This window comes from Sorex araneus, chromosome X (assembly GCF_027595985.1).
Source record: "Sorex araneus isolate mSorAra2 chromosome X, mSorAra2.pri, whole genome shotgun sequence".
Taxonomy (NCBI): Eukaryota; Metazoa; Chordata; class Mammalia; order Eulipotyphla; family Soricidae; genus Sorex; species Sorex araneus.
The window spans coordinates 181,745,124-181,759,648 of NC_073313.1; the positions used below are offsets into that span (position 1 = coordinate 181,745,124).

Here is a 14,525-nt window from a genome sequence, read left to right on the forward strand (position 1 = left end):
CAAGCAGCTACTGGTGGCGAGGGCACTGGGCTAATTCATCCTTCTCCATGGTGCCCCACACATCTCAGCCATAAGTGGGTATCCAAATACTTTTGGTGGCTGGTTGATTTCTTTTAAAATTTATTTATGAGTCTGGAGCAGGGACTTTGGCTTATTTTAAACATTTTTGGCCACATCTGGCAGTACTCGGGGCTCACTCCATTCATAATACATAAATGACATTGAGATTAGACCAAAATCCATAATATACATTGAAGAAAATATAGGTAGAATTGACTAGGATATGGACACCAGATGTGATTTTGTTGGCAAAGAAAACAATAGGATAAATAAACAAATGGAACTACATGAAAATGGAAAGCTTCTAAACTCTGGAAGAAACGAAACCTAAAATAAAAAGACTCCTTAGAGATTGGGAGAATATATTTACAAACCATACATCAAAAGACTAAATACTACAGATATATAAAGCAGCTTCAAAGCTCAGCCATGAAGCAAATAATCCCATCAAAAATTGGAAAGAAGAGATGAATAGACACTTCATCAAAGAAGACATAAAGATAGTCAACAGAAATATGAAAAAATGTTTATCACTGATAATGGGCCAAATGCAGATCAAAACAACAGTGAGCTATCACAGCAATAAGAATGTTTTGTGTCAGAAAAGCACCTGCCTAAGAGTCAGGCATGGGGTCGGGGGTGGGGAATGATGGGAGGGAACCTGAAGACACTGGTGCTGGGAAATGTACACTGGTGGAGGGATGGGTGTTGGGATACTGTATTACTGAAATCCAATCATGAACGGCTTTATAATGCTCTAAAAATAATAATAGTAAAAAAAAGGAACATCTCTGAAATATCAATGAAATGCAATCATTTACAAAGGTCCAGATGTACTTTCAGATTCTCTCTTGTTGAACTGATGCCTAACTAAAACTAAACTGTCTTGCCTACTCTAAAACTCTTGGTACATTTGAAAAATTGCTGTTTCTCCCAGAATTTTTGTTATTTAAAAATTATCTTGGCCATTCAATACTACTTGAAATATCACATTTTTAAAAAAGCTATGGATACAACACATTAAAAAAGAGAATGGTCTGTGTCAAAAAGTATGAAAAAATGAAATGCTGGTGGTTATGTGGTGAAAAAGAAATGCTCATTCACTGCTGGTGGCACTCTTTAGCCGCTTTGGAAAATATTTCAGTGGTTTCTCAAAAATTACGGGTAGAACTTCCATAGGACATAGAGATTCACTTTTTGGCATATAACCTCCAAGCACAAAATCATTAATATGCACACCTATTTTATCTTAGTATTATTTATAACAAACAAGATCTGCAAGTAGCCGAAGTGCCCAATGACAGATGAGCAGATGAAGAAATTGTGCATATAGATACACAATGGAATACTACTCAACTATGAGAAAAAAAGAAATCTTGCAGTTCATTGCAAATTGGAAATGGAGGGTGTCATACTAAGTTAAGTGAACCAGAAAGGAAAAGACAAATAACCAGATGGTATCATTCATATGCATAAGTATAAAGAAAGAAAGGGATTAGACAATCAGCAGTGGAAACAAAAAATTCTGAAACATGATCTAAATCAAAAATTAGTTTATTAATGGAACTGGGAGCTGAGACTAAGGGGATGGGTAGAGGTTGGAGAGGTATCGTGGGCAATGGTGGCAGCATATTGACACACAGGTGGAGGGGGACTGATGTAGTGGCACTCCAAGTACACAACAATGACTTTGGAAATGATGATTGGAAGCGTATTTTAGCAAAATTCTTACAATTTGTTGGAGCTTTAACTCTTTGGCTTTTAACATAATGTCTTATACAATAATATTTAAAAATCTTTTGAGTATCATAATTTATTACACATAATTTCTTTTTTCATAAATAATTTAAGACGACTCTTAGTGGCATTTGTCAGCCTGATATTCACTGATGTCTCGATTTTTTAATTTCTATTTACTTGTTTTTTTTGTTTTGTTATGTTATATGGTTTGGGGACCATACCTGACTATGCTCAGGGCTTATTCTTTCTCTGTACTCTGGGATCATTCCTGGACACTCCTGACGGGAACACATGTAGTGCCAGGGATCAAATCTGGGTCAGTTAAGTGCAGGGCAAGTGCTGTACCCACTGTACCTGCCTTTTCAGATCCTCACTTACTTTTTGTTTCCTCCAGAATAAATTGTAGCACCTTTCAGTGAGACATGGTAAATTGATGATTGTTGCCTAGTTTTCCCTTGCAATTTTAGTTTCCTGATAGTTGTGTTGTGGTTGTCATATGTTGTTGATTTATTGCTATTTCTAAATTCTCAATCTTCAGACTTTAAATTTTAATTTATATCAAAATCCTCTGAAATTTTAAAATACAAAATTTGGGGCCCTTTGCCTAAAGTTTTTGAGAAAGTTCAGTTATGGAGCTCAAAAATTTGCATTTCGGATTCACCTGTAATTTTTAATCTTTTAGTACAATGAGCTACATTTTAAAAAACGCTACTCTGACTCATTGTATTGTTGATTAAAACGACTGAATTAAGAAATGACTTGAATTAGTTTATTAATTGAATATCCTTTTATATAACCTAGAAATTCTTGAATTATTCCTTCATGTTAGAACAAATATAGGAAGATTCACCTGGAAGGCAACGATTTTTTAGTACAATGTTTTTGCTAAAATGCTTTTATTTCACACGTGCCCTTATTTTGCTGTATTCCTTTCATCTGTTTCTACTGTAATACTTTAATTCAGGTTTTTCTTACCTATTACATAAACCTCTTTGGTGGCCTGCCAACAGTTAGATTTTTTTTTTTCCTTTTGGTCTCTTAATCCTGTTCTATTTTGGGGAGGAAATGATAATGGTACCTAGGGTACACAGAAATGTTTTAGAGAGAAGCAACAAAATGTTCCAGGAGAGTTTCAGGGTAGCGGAAGAACAGAGGGAAGGGAGGGGGAAAGAGGAAAAATACTGCATTTTAGGAATGAAAAACTTTTCTAATGTTTGAAATATAGAGCAAGAAGTAAATGTGTTAAAAATAAAGTTTGAATAGTCTGCCACATCAGAATTTCCTTTTATCTTTTCTTATTATACATAATTAAGGATTTATTTACACAAATAACAAGGTATTATTTATTTACACAAATAACATAAAAATTGATATGTTTTACACATTACTCTGCTTACAACATAGTCATTGGTAAATTGCAGTTAGTAAATAAAGCAGGAGATTCTTATGGTAAAATTACTTAGATGGTGATTAGTGCTAGATTAGATGAGAATAACTACTAGAGGTATATGAGACAAAGTCCACAGATCCTGTTGATTTGGTTAAAATTTGTGATAAAAAGAAAAAAAATCAGGATTTGGGGATCATATGGCATACCAAGAATTGGGCTTAGGCAAATACCTCACCCACTGTACTTTCTGTCTGGCCCTCAGTTTCTTTTTTTCTGTATAGATTGTCATGTAAGCATGTTACATTACATTCATCTTCCCATTTTTAATCATTTTATATTAATTCTGATAAACTCCTGATATAATGGTTTATTAACCTGAGAATTTGCTAGATGCACTTTTTCGAGTAGTTTTTTCAACTAATTTCTTTGGGCTTTTGTAAATCATGTCATATCAAGAGACAGTTTCATTTCCCTTTTTTTTTTTTTTTTGTTTTGGGACCACACCCTGCAGTGCTCAGGGCTTGTTCCTGGTTCTGTACTCAAGGATCACTCCTGATATGTCTCAGCAGAACACATGGGGTGCCTGAGATTGAACCCAGATCAGCCATGTGCAAAGCAAGCGCCCTGTCTTTTGTACTGTTATTCCAACCCCCTTCCCAGTTTCTTTCCCTATTCATTGTTATATAGCTAAAGCTATCAAATGATAAATAGTGCTGGGAAGAAACAATTTTACCTTGTCAGTATCTTAGGAGGGAACTATTCAGGTTGCTGAAAGTATGCATTTATATCGAGTAAAAATTTAGTGCCCATTGATAATGAAAATTCTTTACAAAGCTAGGAGAGAAAGGAATATCCTGAACCTGTTAAAGATAGCTACCAAACACAGGTGGATCATGGAAATGTAAAGTAAAATCATAATGAAGTGCTACTACACATCCACAAAAATTGTGTTTCTATATTGGGGACCCATACTTCCCTCTGTCTGGGCCCCCAGGATATCCCAGGGAGGACACAAAATCACCTAAGTGGGCCAAAAACAATCAAGGTGGTCAACTAGTAGGACAAGATCCCCAAAAAGGAAACAAGGTCAGAAGTGGGATCACAGTGAGAAAAAGGTTGAGAAATTCCTATACCCTAGAATAGTAAGTAAAGCAGAAATACCTCAGTATCAAGTGCTGATAAGGATATGGAGCAACTGTTAGGAATTGTCACTGTCATTGGGAATGTGGCTCAGTTGTAAAAGTGCAGGTTTTGCCTGCATTCCTTGGCATCTATTCACAGCACTGTGGGAAAAAAATTACTGATAGGCCTTCAAAATGATGAAACCATTTTGGAAAGTAGTATGGCAGTGTCTGTAAAATTTGATAGTCAGCAATCTCACTTTTATATCTTTATCCAAGAAAATAAAACATGTTACATGAAACCTTGTATACAGTGTTCTAACAACTTTTTTTTATATTAACCCAAATCTAAATTGTTTTTAGTGTCTTCAGTTAAGTAAAGAATTACTGTTGTCCTCCTACCAAGAAGCTCCTAGAAACAATAGACTTATATAGTAATGTAGCAGGCTATAAAATCAATACCCAAAAAAGTCCATGGCTTTCCTATACGCAAGTAATGAGTAAGAAGAAAGTGATAGGAAAAAAACCTATCCCATTCACAGTCAAGTTCCTCGGAATCAGCTTAACTAAGGAGGTAAAGGACATATACAAAGAAAACTATAAAACACTACTTTAAGAAATAAAAGGGCCTGAGGAAATGGAAACACATCTCCTGCTCATGGATTGGGAGAATTAGCATTGTCAAAATAGCAATGTTCCTAAAGCATTATACAGATTCAGTGTGATTCCTATAAGGATACCCATGACATTCTTCAAAGAAATTGATCAAACACTCCTGAAATTCATACGGAACAACAAGCCCTCACGAATAACTAAAGCAGTTCTTGGGGGGTGGGGAAATGGGAGTCATCACCCTTCCCATCCTCAAACTGTACTACAAAGTGGTAATAATTAAAACAGCGTGGTATTGGAACAGATCTGCAGACCAATGGAATAGGATTGAATATCCTTACACACACCCTGAAATATGTGATCATCTAATCTTTGATAATAAGGGAGCAAGAAATATAAAATGGAGCAAGGAAAGCCTCCTTAGCAAATGGTGCTGGCAGAATTGGAGAGCTATGTGTAAAAAAATGGGCTCAAACCTCTACCTAACACCAGGCACAAAAGTCAGATCAAAAGAGATTAAAGACCTCAACATCAGACCAGGATCCATAAGGTATATTGAAGAAAAGGTTGGCAAAACCCTCCATGACATTGAAGCCAAAGGTATCTTCAAAGTGACTAAGCAAGTGGATGGTCATGGAGAGTAACATGCTAAGTGATATTAGAAAGAGAGGGACAGACATAGAATAACTGCACTCATTTGTGAAATATAAAATATCATAATATGAGACTAACACGGTAGTCTCTAGGACGGTAGAGACAAGGGCCAGGAAGTTTGCTTAATGGTTGGAAGCCTGCCTCATGAGCTGGGGGAGAAGGCAGCTGGGATAGAGAAGGGATGACTAAGTCATTGATGGTTGGAGGGATCGCTCAGGATGGGAGATGTGTGCTGAAAGTAGATAAAGAACCAAACATGATGGCCTTTCATTATCTGTATTGCAAACCATAGTACTTACAAGTAGAGAGAGAAAGTGGGAAATTGTCATAGAGGCAGGGACAGGGGTGGGATGGAGTGGAGGGGAGGGATACTGGGGACATTGGTGTAGAAAATGTACACGGGTGGAGGGATGGGTGTTTGATCATTATATGACTGAAAAACATGAAAGTTTTGTAACTCTAGCTCATGGTGATTCAATTAAAAAATTACTGTTGTGGGGCTGGAGTGATAGCATAGCGGGTAGGGCGTTTGCCTTGCACGCGGCCGACCCAGGTTCAAATCCCAGCATCCCATATGGTCCCCTACGCACTGCCAGGGGTGATTCCTGAGTGCATGAGCCAGGAGTGACCCCTGTGCATTGCTGGGTGTGACCCCCAAAAAAATTACTGTTGTGTTCTTATACAGTGAAATATATAATTATCCTTATACGTTATAGCATACCATATGGTTTCATTTCTATTCAGATACAAAGCAAACAAAATATTATTACCTGAAATCAGGTAAGTGTTTCTCTGGAGGTTTGGGGGTCGCGTTTCTGGGGCACACCACATTTCATGGTGATAGAATTATCTTGATAATGATTCTGTGGGCACAATCGCTATGAAAGTATCACACCTACCATATTCTCTTTGTATGAATTGTTACCTCCATCTCATTTCTGTAAGTTTTAATAGATAGTCAGGATCAGAGTGACTTTTCTACACAGATTTTAGAGTTAGTTCTTTTTGCTGTTTCTTTTCTTCAGCATTTCCTTCTCAATTTTTCCTGAAGTTTTGACACTCCTACTTCTGTGTGCCAACTCTGTACCCTGGCAGCTGAAGTTAGTAAGGCTGTCCCCTGGTTGTTTTCATAAAACATTACTAATATAACATAGGAACCCCCACTTTTATTTTTATTGTTTGGTTCTACACCTAGCAGTTCTCAGGGCTTACTCCAGTCTCTGCTCAGAGGTCATTCATGGCAATGCTCAGAGGACTATGTGCAGTGCTGGGGATCAAACTAGAGCCAGCCGGATGCAAGTATAGTACCTCTGTGCTACCTCTCCAGACCCAGACACCACACTTTTTAGGTGGACAAGGGAGGCATCTTATAGAAGTAGGTGAGGGTTGAAGGCAATATAGTACAGCTATCAAAATAATGACCTGATAAACTGAGGCAACAAAGTTACTCAGTCTCCTTGTTTTTCCTTTTCTAGTTGTACAGAGGGCAGTAAGTACAAGTTCCTATTCCCCACTCCTTCCCACCCACTCCTTTACCTTCTCCCAGTAGTAATATGGTTTGCATATTTGAGAGGAAGGTAGAGAAAGCTGTTTTTTCAGCAACATAATTAACTGCCTTGAGAGTCTAAATAATTTGGAAAACTTTATAACTAGTAAGACAACAGAAATATCAATAACTTTCTTTATACCAATTAGATATTATCCAGCACAATGGCAAATATTTTTTTAATGGTTTGGATTTTTCTCATAAAAATTAAAATGGGGGTGGAGCAATAATACAGTGGGTAGGGCAATTGCCTTGCACACAGCTGACCCAGGTTCTGTCCCCAGCATCCCAGACTTTCTCCCAAGCACCACCAGGAATGATCCCTGAGCATAGAACACGTGTGGCCCCAAAAAACAATAAAATAAAAGTGAGGGACTGGAGAGATAGAGAGACAATACAGCGGGTAAGGGACCGCTTTGCAAGTGGCTGACCTGGGTTCAGTCCTCAGTAACCCATATTCCTTGAACCAAGAGTGATCCCTGAGCACAGAGCCAGGTGTAATTCCTGAGCACTGCTGGGTGTGACTGAAAAAAATGGCAGAGGTGGGGCTGTAGATAGAATTCAAATTATACATGCTTAGCATGTGTGAGTCCCTAAGTTACATTGCTATTACTGAATGTCCAATCCTTTGTACCTTTCTATATGGCTCTGGCAACTCCTGAGCGTCGCTTGGAGTAGCCCCTTTAAACATTAAAACTAGAAATTAGAATTTCAAGTGATCTAGCAATATCTCTCGTAAGTTTTTACCCTAAGAGCGTCGAAACACGGACTTTAAAAGATACTTGCACTGTGTGTTCACAGCATCCTCACTCACCATAGCTAGAACATGGAATCAACCTAAATGCTCATCACTGGTTAGCTGAAATAAGATATGATAAATACACGCTTAATATATACTCAATATATACTACTTGGTTACTTAAAAAGATGAAACAATGCATTTTATAACAAGATTGCTGAAACTTTAAGGTGTTGATGTTAATTAAGTTAGATAAAGAAGTGAAATTGGCAAATTAAGTACACATTAGTAATACACACATACACTTGACTGCGTTATATTTGTTTTATTTTGGTGCCCCACCTGGCACAGTGCTCAGGGATACTCATGATAAATTGCTGACCAATCCCATTGATAATCAGGGGACTATGCAGTGCCAGGGATTGAATCTGGTCCAGAGAGAGTGAGCTCCAACATCTAGTGTGTATGCTGTTCATTCGGGATGCCCTCATGGGCACCATTTCCTTCCCATCAAATTTAGTTTTAACAACATAGTTACTATTATTTCTATTTTATATATGAGAAAATTGAGCTTTTGGACTTGTAGGAGTTTTTTAAATGGAGATAGACTGCCTAAAATCAGTTAGATGGTCAGTTGATTCCTTATGGGATATATGATACACAGCTGTGTTTGTGACAAAGGAAACTTGGATTAGAGAAGCAAGTCAGTGCCCACGGGTGACTGATGGCCCTTTTATCTAGAAAACTAGTTAACACAGTCTCCTGGCAGCATCATCACACTTTTACAAATTATTGAAGTAAAGCTGTATGTCCTCTTATCCACAAGGATTTATAAAAAAGTTGGCAGGGAGTTTCATCTGTAAGAAGTTGGCAGGGAGTTTCATTTGTAAAAATAATAACTCAACAAAATAGACACCATTTAAAAGTCCAGCACCAAGAAAGAGATGCTCCCAATTGAACAAACGTACTCGTGGAAATAAGAGAAGTCTGTAAAAATGGAAATAATAGTGCCAGCACTGGAATTAATACAGATACAGTGAATTTTTACATGTAAAGTACATAGAATAATGCTTGTAGCATAGCACATGCTCAACAAATACTTTATTGAACTAGAAATCTCAAAACAATGAAGTATGGAAAAGTACTTTCATTTGAAAAAGAAAAGAAAATGTAGGTATAGAAAAAGGTCTTATGGAAGACCAAATATTTTTTACATTAATAGATGCAGCAAAGAAATAATACAGTTATACAAAGTAATAACAATATGGGTAATAGGTATAAGCAAAATGTCACATAGTCTGCATTATATTTCAAATGCCTGATGACTGCAAATAGAATGTTAGGCCTAAATAGAAACTACTGCATAAATTAATAGTCAATGATGAAATGTCCATCCCTCTTAATACTAGATATTAGCAAGCCCCAGTTTAAATTTTATCTGAATATTCAAGTTAATGTAGTTTATGGCTTTTTAATAGAAAATGTGAACAGATCACTAGATTAATAGATGGTGAGAAGATGAATAAATGGCAGTAAGCCACACTACTGCCTGGTGTGGTCACCATCTCCCACCCTCCCACCCCCAGAGACTTATAAGGGATTCCATAAGACCTTGCAATTCAACTCCTGCAATTTACCCCAAGAACACTGAAACATTTATTTGAAAAGACATCTGTATGTCTTTGTTCTTCTCAGTACCACTTGTAATAGCTAAGATAGGAAATAGCCCAAGTGCCCAATAACAGAAGAGTGAATTAAGAAATTGTGGTGTGATATATGTGTATATCCATACAAATATATACATATACACACAATATATATATGTATATATATAAATAAATATATATATATGAGAATTAGGAGAAGCAATTAGGTTTTGTAGTTTGCTGCTACTTGGATGGAATTAGAGAACACACTAAGTGAGCCAGAAGGTAAAAGGTAAATACTATCTAGTGCAAAATACAAGAAACAAAAGGATTAGACAATCCAGCTAGACAATGAAAACATCTTGAGATATGATCAGGTGGGTTGGTCAGGGGATGATATTGTGGAATGATGGTGGGAAGATCTGGAATTGTTGGTGGAGGAATTGGTATAGTGCTCTGCAACTGATTTTTAAAAATATTTTAATGCTGTTAAGCTATGCATTTTGGTACAGAAAAAATTAATTTCACCCCACGTCTAAGAAACCACAAGAACTAGTTGTTAAGAAGCTTCTTGAAGTTTCTTGACATACTTTTAATAGGACAGTCAATAAAGTTCTGTTTGAGGATGTAGCACCTAAGCTGAAGTTTACAGGTAATGAAAAGAAAGTAACAATAGGAAAACTGAGAAGGATATTATACACAGGAAAGCTTGGAACTGATGACCTTAAGATAGATTCTTTCAAAGAAAAAGAAAAGCTATTTGACTGGACTTTAGTAAAGTATGATAGAAAATAGAAGTAAGACAAGATCATAGGAAGGATTTTGGACCTTTCAATGAGAAATTATCAATATTAGATGAATGAATCAAGTTATGGTTTAAAAGACCATACTAGGTCCTGAATGAAGGATAGCGAAGATGATAAGGAAAGGTGGGAAAGCAAGTAGGAGGCCAAGGCCAAAGTTATAGCAGAGATGAGGATGGTCTCAAAGCAGTGATATTAAGTTCTTAGTTTGAAGGTAGTATCAGCTGGATTTGATGTGTTGGATAATGGAGGTAAAAGATTCATAAACTACTCCCAGCTATTTGTTGATATATTTGTGCTTTAATATTATGTTGGTATTTATGTGCTTTAATACTAATTATTCATGGAATCAGGTATGGATGCTAGGACAGTAGTAGCACTGTAGCACTGTCCATTGCTCATCGAGTTTGCTCAAGAGGGCACCAGTAACGTCTCCATTGTGAGATTTGTTGTTACTGTTTTTGGCATATCGAATACGCCATGGGGAGCTTGCCAGGTTCTGCCGTGCGGGCAAGATACTCTTGGTAGCTTGCCTGGCTCTCCAAGAGGGGCGGAGGAATCAAACCTGGGTCAGCCACGTGCAGGGCAAATGTCCTACCCGCTGTGCTATTATTGCTCCAGCCCATGCTAGGAGTAAGGAACATAAACAAAGACACATAAGCTTAAATTTGTTTTACTTTGGTTATGTTTGCTTGGGGGCCAAATCCAGCAGCTGTCATGGCTTACTCTTGCTGGCTCTGTGCCAGGGGTCCACCTGAACCAGCGTTAGCCATATGCAAGGTGAATGCCCTACAGCTGTACTGTTTCCACAGCTTCTGTCTTTTACTTTGAAAATACTGCCACCTCTCTTATTTCATTTATGATTCTGTAAAATTCTTCATGGAATCATGTTAGCAGTTGAACTCTTTTCTGAATTGTAAGTTTTCCTGAAATCGGGATTAGCTAGTATTCGGTAGTGTTGAGAATACTTAAAATTTTCACACAGGTAAAAGTAGTCCTTCCCCAAAGTAGATATTATCTCCTTCCAAATTACTGTAGACTTTGGGAGGAGGGTAATTGTTTTGTTTTTAATCTCGAGAAAAAAGAGGGCACAAACCAAGGACAGCTGCTGTACGAATGCTCTGCCCCCTAATAAAATTTTTAAGAATAGACTTTCATGGTCTGTACTTAAATTTGAGAGCATAAAACCTAGCATATTTTCAAGCAAAGTAAAGACAATTTAAATACATTTGCCAGACTCTTAAATGGTTATATGACCAGACATCACATCCCATGTCTGTGAGATTATTGCACACTGTATAATTTGATTAAAAAAAAAAACCTTAAAGTCACCACACATTCAGTAATTTCTAACATAATTTTGTTATGTTTGATACCTGTCTCTAGTCATTTCCCCAAGGTAGTCCTGACTTTCAAATACCGTATTTAACATTAATTATCAAAATATGAACAGATTTGTAAGAATTGATGTATTACTTTCTCAAGGAAAAAAGAAATGTTTTGTTTATTTATTTTTCAGAAGTGGCTGGATGCAAACAAACCAATAAGGAAACAGCTAAAGAGTGAGCATATATAATTATTTTGTGTTTTACAAGTATTCTTTATAAGGGATTGACTTAATTTGATTAATTAGGACTGCTTTTTTTAATTCTAGGAGGATCACCTTACAGTTTGAATTTTAGAGTCAAATTTTTTGTAAGTGACCCCAACAAGTTGCAAGAAGAATATACAAGGTGGGTTTTTGGAGCACATTTTTCTTTCAAATATTATAAAAACTACAGTGAAAATTTGAATTTGAAGCTAAGAAGGTAAAATCTATTTAGAGGCTTTATTTCTGGGTTCATTCAGTACACAGAATGACTAATAGATGTTTCATGATACATTTTCCTTCTTTTTGGATGGCTGGGAAGATTTTAGGAGATTGGAATTCAGGCTCTGTTGCCATACTGATACCAAATTTTCAGTGTGTGAAAAACTGCTGAGTAGCACTGTTATAACTAATTGTTGTGATCAGATGCTGCTGCACATGTGTCTGAAGGATGCTGCACAGTGACAGTTGTCTGCTTTTTAATTTTTTTTAAATTTTATTTTCATAAAGTTGTTTACAATAATTTATTATTCAGTATTTCAGTACCAATCCCACCACCATTATACCTTCCCACCACCCTTATTCCGAATTTTCCCACCCTACCCAAGACTACTCCAAAGGCAGATGCTAAATAATTTATTTTGTATTGCTTGTTAATGGCTATTTTGATCAAGAACGGTTGCCTTCCACTTTACACCCCAGCAGTGTAGGTGTGCTACTCATGGTATGTCAGTGGTATCAACTATGAGATACTGCTCCAGGAATTCTAAGATTTTAAATAGAGTGCTAGAGCTAGAGTTAAACTTTTAACTGGATGGTGATTTGATGGTGATTTCGGAGTCTGGAGGCATCTCTGCAGCTCTCTTACGATATTTATTTGTGAGTCCCTGGATCATGGCCGTTAGTGTGCTTCATAGCACCCAGAGGTAGTTCGTGGGCATGACTGCCAGGGACCCGGAAGCACAGGGAGATAGGAGGAGGGAGCCCATCTCTGGCTCCGTGCAAGCCTGCAGATTTCAAGTCACAAGTCCTTCATACTTGGGTTTTTCAGTAGATTCATTTCATTGCTTGGGGGGCTCAGGACAAGTCTGTGAATGTCGGTGGTAAGCATGGTAGCAATTGGGTTCTGGAGATTTGCAGCTGCTGGGGTTCTTTTGGGGCAGGAGGAAGGACACCCCTGCCCAACTCCGCGGCTCCCCGGTGAAATCAGCCTGGCACGGGGTGAGGAGACATCTCTGCAGCATTGTTGCTCTTTTCTGAGATCTATTTGTTGTGTCTGCTTTTTTAGAATTCAAAAGCATTCTATATATTTTATCTCCATGGAAGAGAACATGGAATTTATAAAATGTTACTCATCATGTATATAGAGTTAATGGTGAATATATATCTTTTTAAAATTTATTTCTGCCTTAAGTGGTTTTAAACAAAATACGGATGTACATAAGGTAGGTTGGCAGAAAGTACACTAGCACTTTCTAACTTTTGTTCTTATTTTGATATTATATTATTACCAGCCACACCCTGGGGTGCTCAGGGCTTATTCTTGGGCTTACTCCTGGCGGTGCTCTGGGAACCATCTAGGGTGTCAGGGCTTGTACGCAGTTTGCCACCTGCAAGGCAAGTGCCTCGCTTACTGCATTATCTCTTTGGCCTGTATGTTCCAATTTTTAAATGCCTACTTTTATTGGCTATTTTATTTTGTTGTTATTTATTCTTGACAAACTATATATAAGAATGACCCAGATAGCCATTTTACAGTTTTGAAATACTGGATGGCTGAATGGACTGATCAAAGTGGAAAGAGGGCAATAATCCCATTGTGGTAACTATCTTTTTTTTTTTTTAATTATTTATTTTATTGAATCACCATGTGGAAAGTTACAAAGTTCTCAGGCTTGTGTCTCAGTTATACAATGCTCAAACACCCAGCTCTTCACCAGTGCCCATATTCCACCACCAAAAACCCCAGTATATTTCCCACCCCCCACCCCCACCCCTGCCTGCGTAACTGATAAACTTCACCCCATTTTCTCTTTACCTTGATTACATTCCATATTTCAACACAAAACTCAGTATTATTGGAGTTTCCCCCCCAAAAAAACAGCCCTGCTGACAAGGAAGCATTTGATAAATAGTTTTCCATTGCTGAGAATGAAGAGATGAAGTTGCACGGCCGCGCAGTTTAGGATTTCTGTATTTTAGTATTTTAGTAATTAAGTCCAGGGAGATTTATGGTAGAAATTGCATCATTTCCTTTCCTTGGGCAGTATGGGGTAATGGCTTAGTTCACAGTCTAGAGACATGGCTGCAAGCAGTTTCTGGGACCAAAAGTAGTCTAGCTGGCCTCCAGATCGTGGTCAATCAGCAGCAAAGCGGCCGCACCAAAGTGTGGCCACCCAGGTGAAGTCTTGGTCAGCCCCAGCCCGAGACTGCCCACATGTCCCACTGTTCCAAGTACATAACTCTCTCTCTTTTTTTTTCTCCTTCCCAAGCCACCAAATTCATACCTACTTATAGTCCTCATAATATGGCGGACGCCAGGCCGCTTCCTATCTTTTTTGAAATAACCTGAGAAGTCAGAAAATAATACAGCAGTGAGGACATTCCAATTTCAGACCCAGGCACC

The 14,525-nt window shown here is 37.6% G+C and overlaps 1 protein-coding gene across 3 annotated transcripts in view; it reads left to right on the forward strand.

Annotated features, from left to right (window-relative positions):
- PTPN4 (protein tyrosine phosphatase non-receptor type 4) overlaps positions 1 to 14,525 on the forward strand; it is a 175,667-nt gene that overhangs the window by 65,000 nt on the left and 96,142 nt on the right. For 2 of the 3 annotated variants that reach the window (XM_055119989.1, XM_055119988.1), the window contains exons 4-5: positions 11,831 to 11,873; positions 11,945 to 12,044. In XM_055119989.1, the coding sequence (XP_054975964.1) occupies positions 11,831 to 11,873; positions 11,945 to 12,044 (143 nt within the window). The remainder of the gene's footprint in view (positions 1 to 11,830; positions 11,874 to 11,944; positions 12,045 to 14,525) is intronic. The other variant, XM_004608155.2, reaches the window with a different exon arrangement.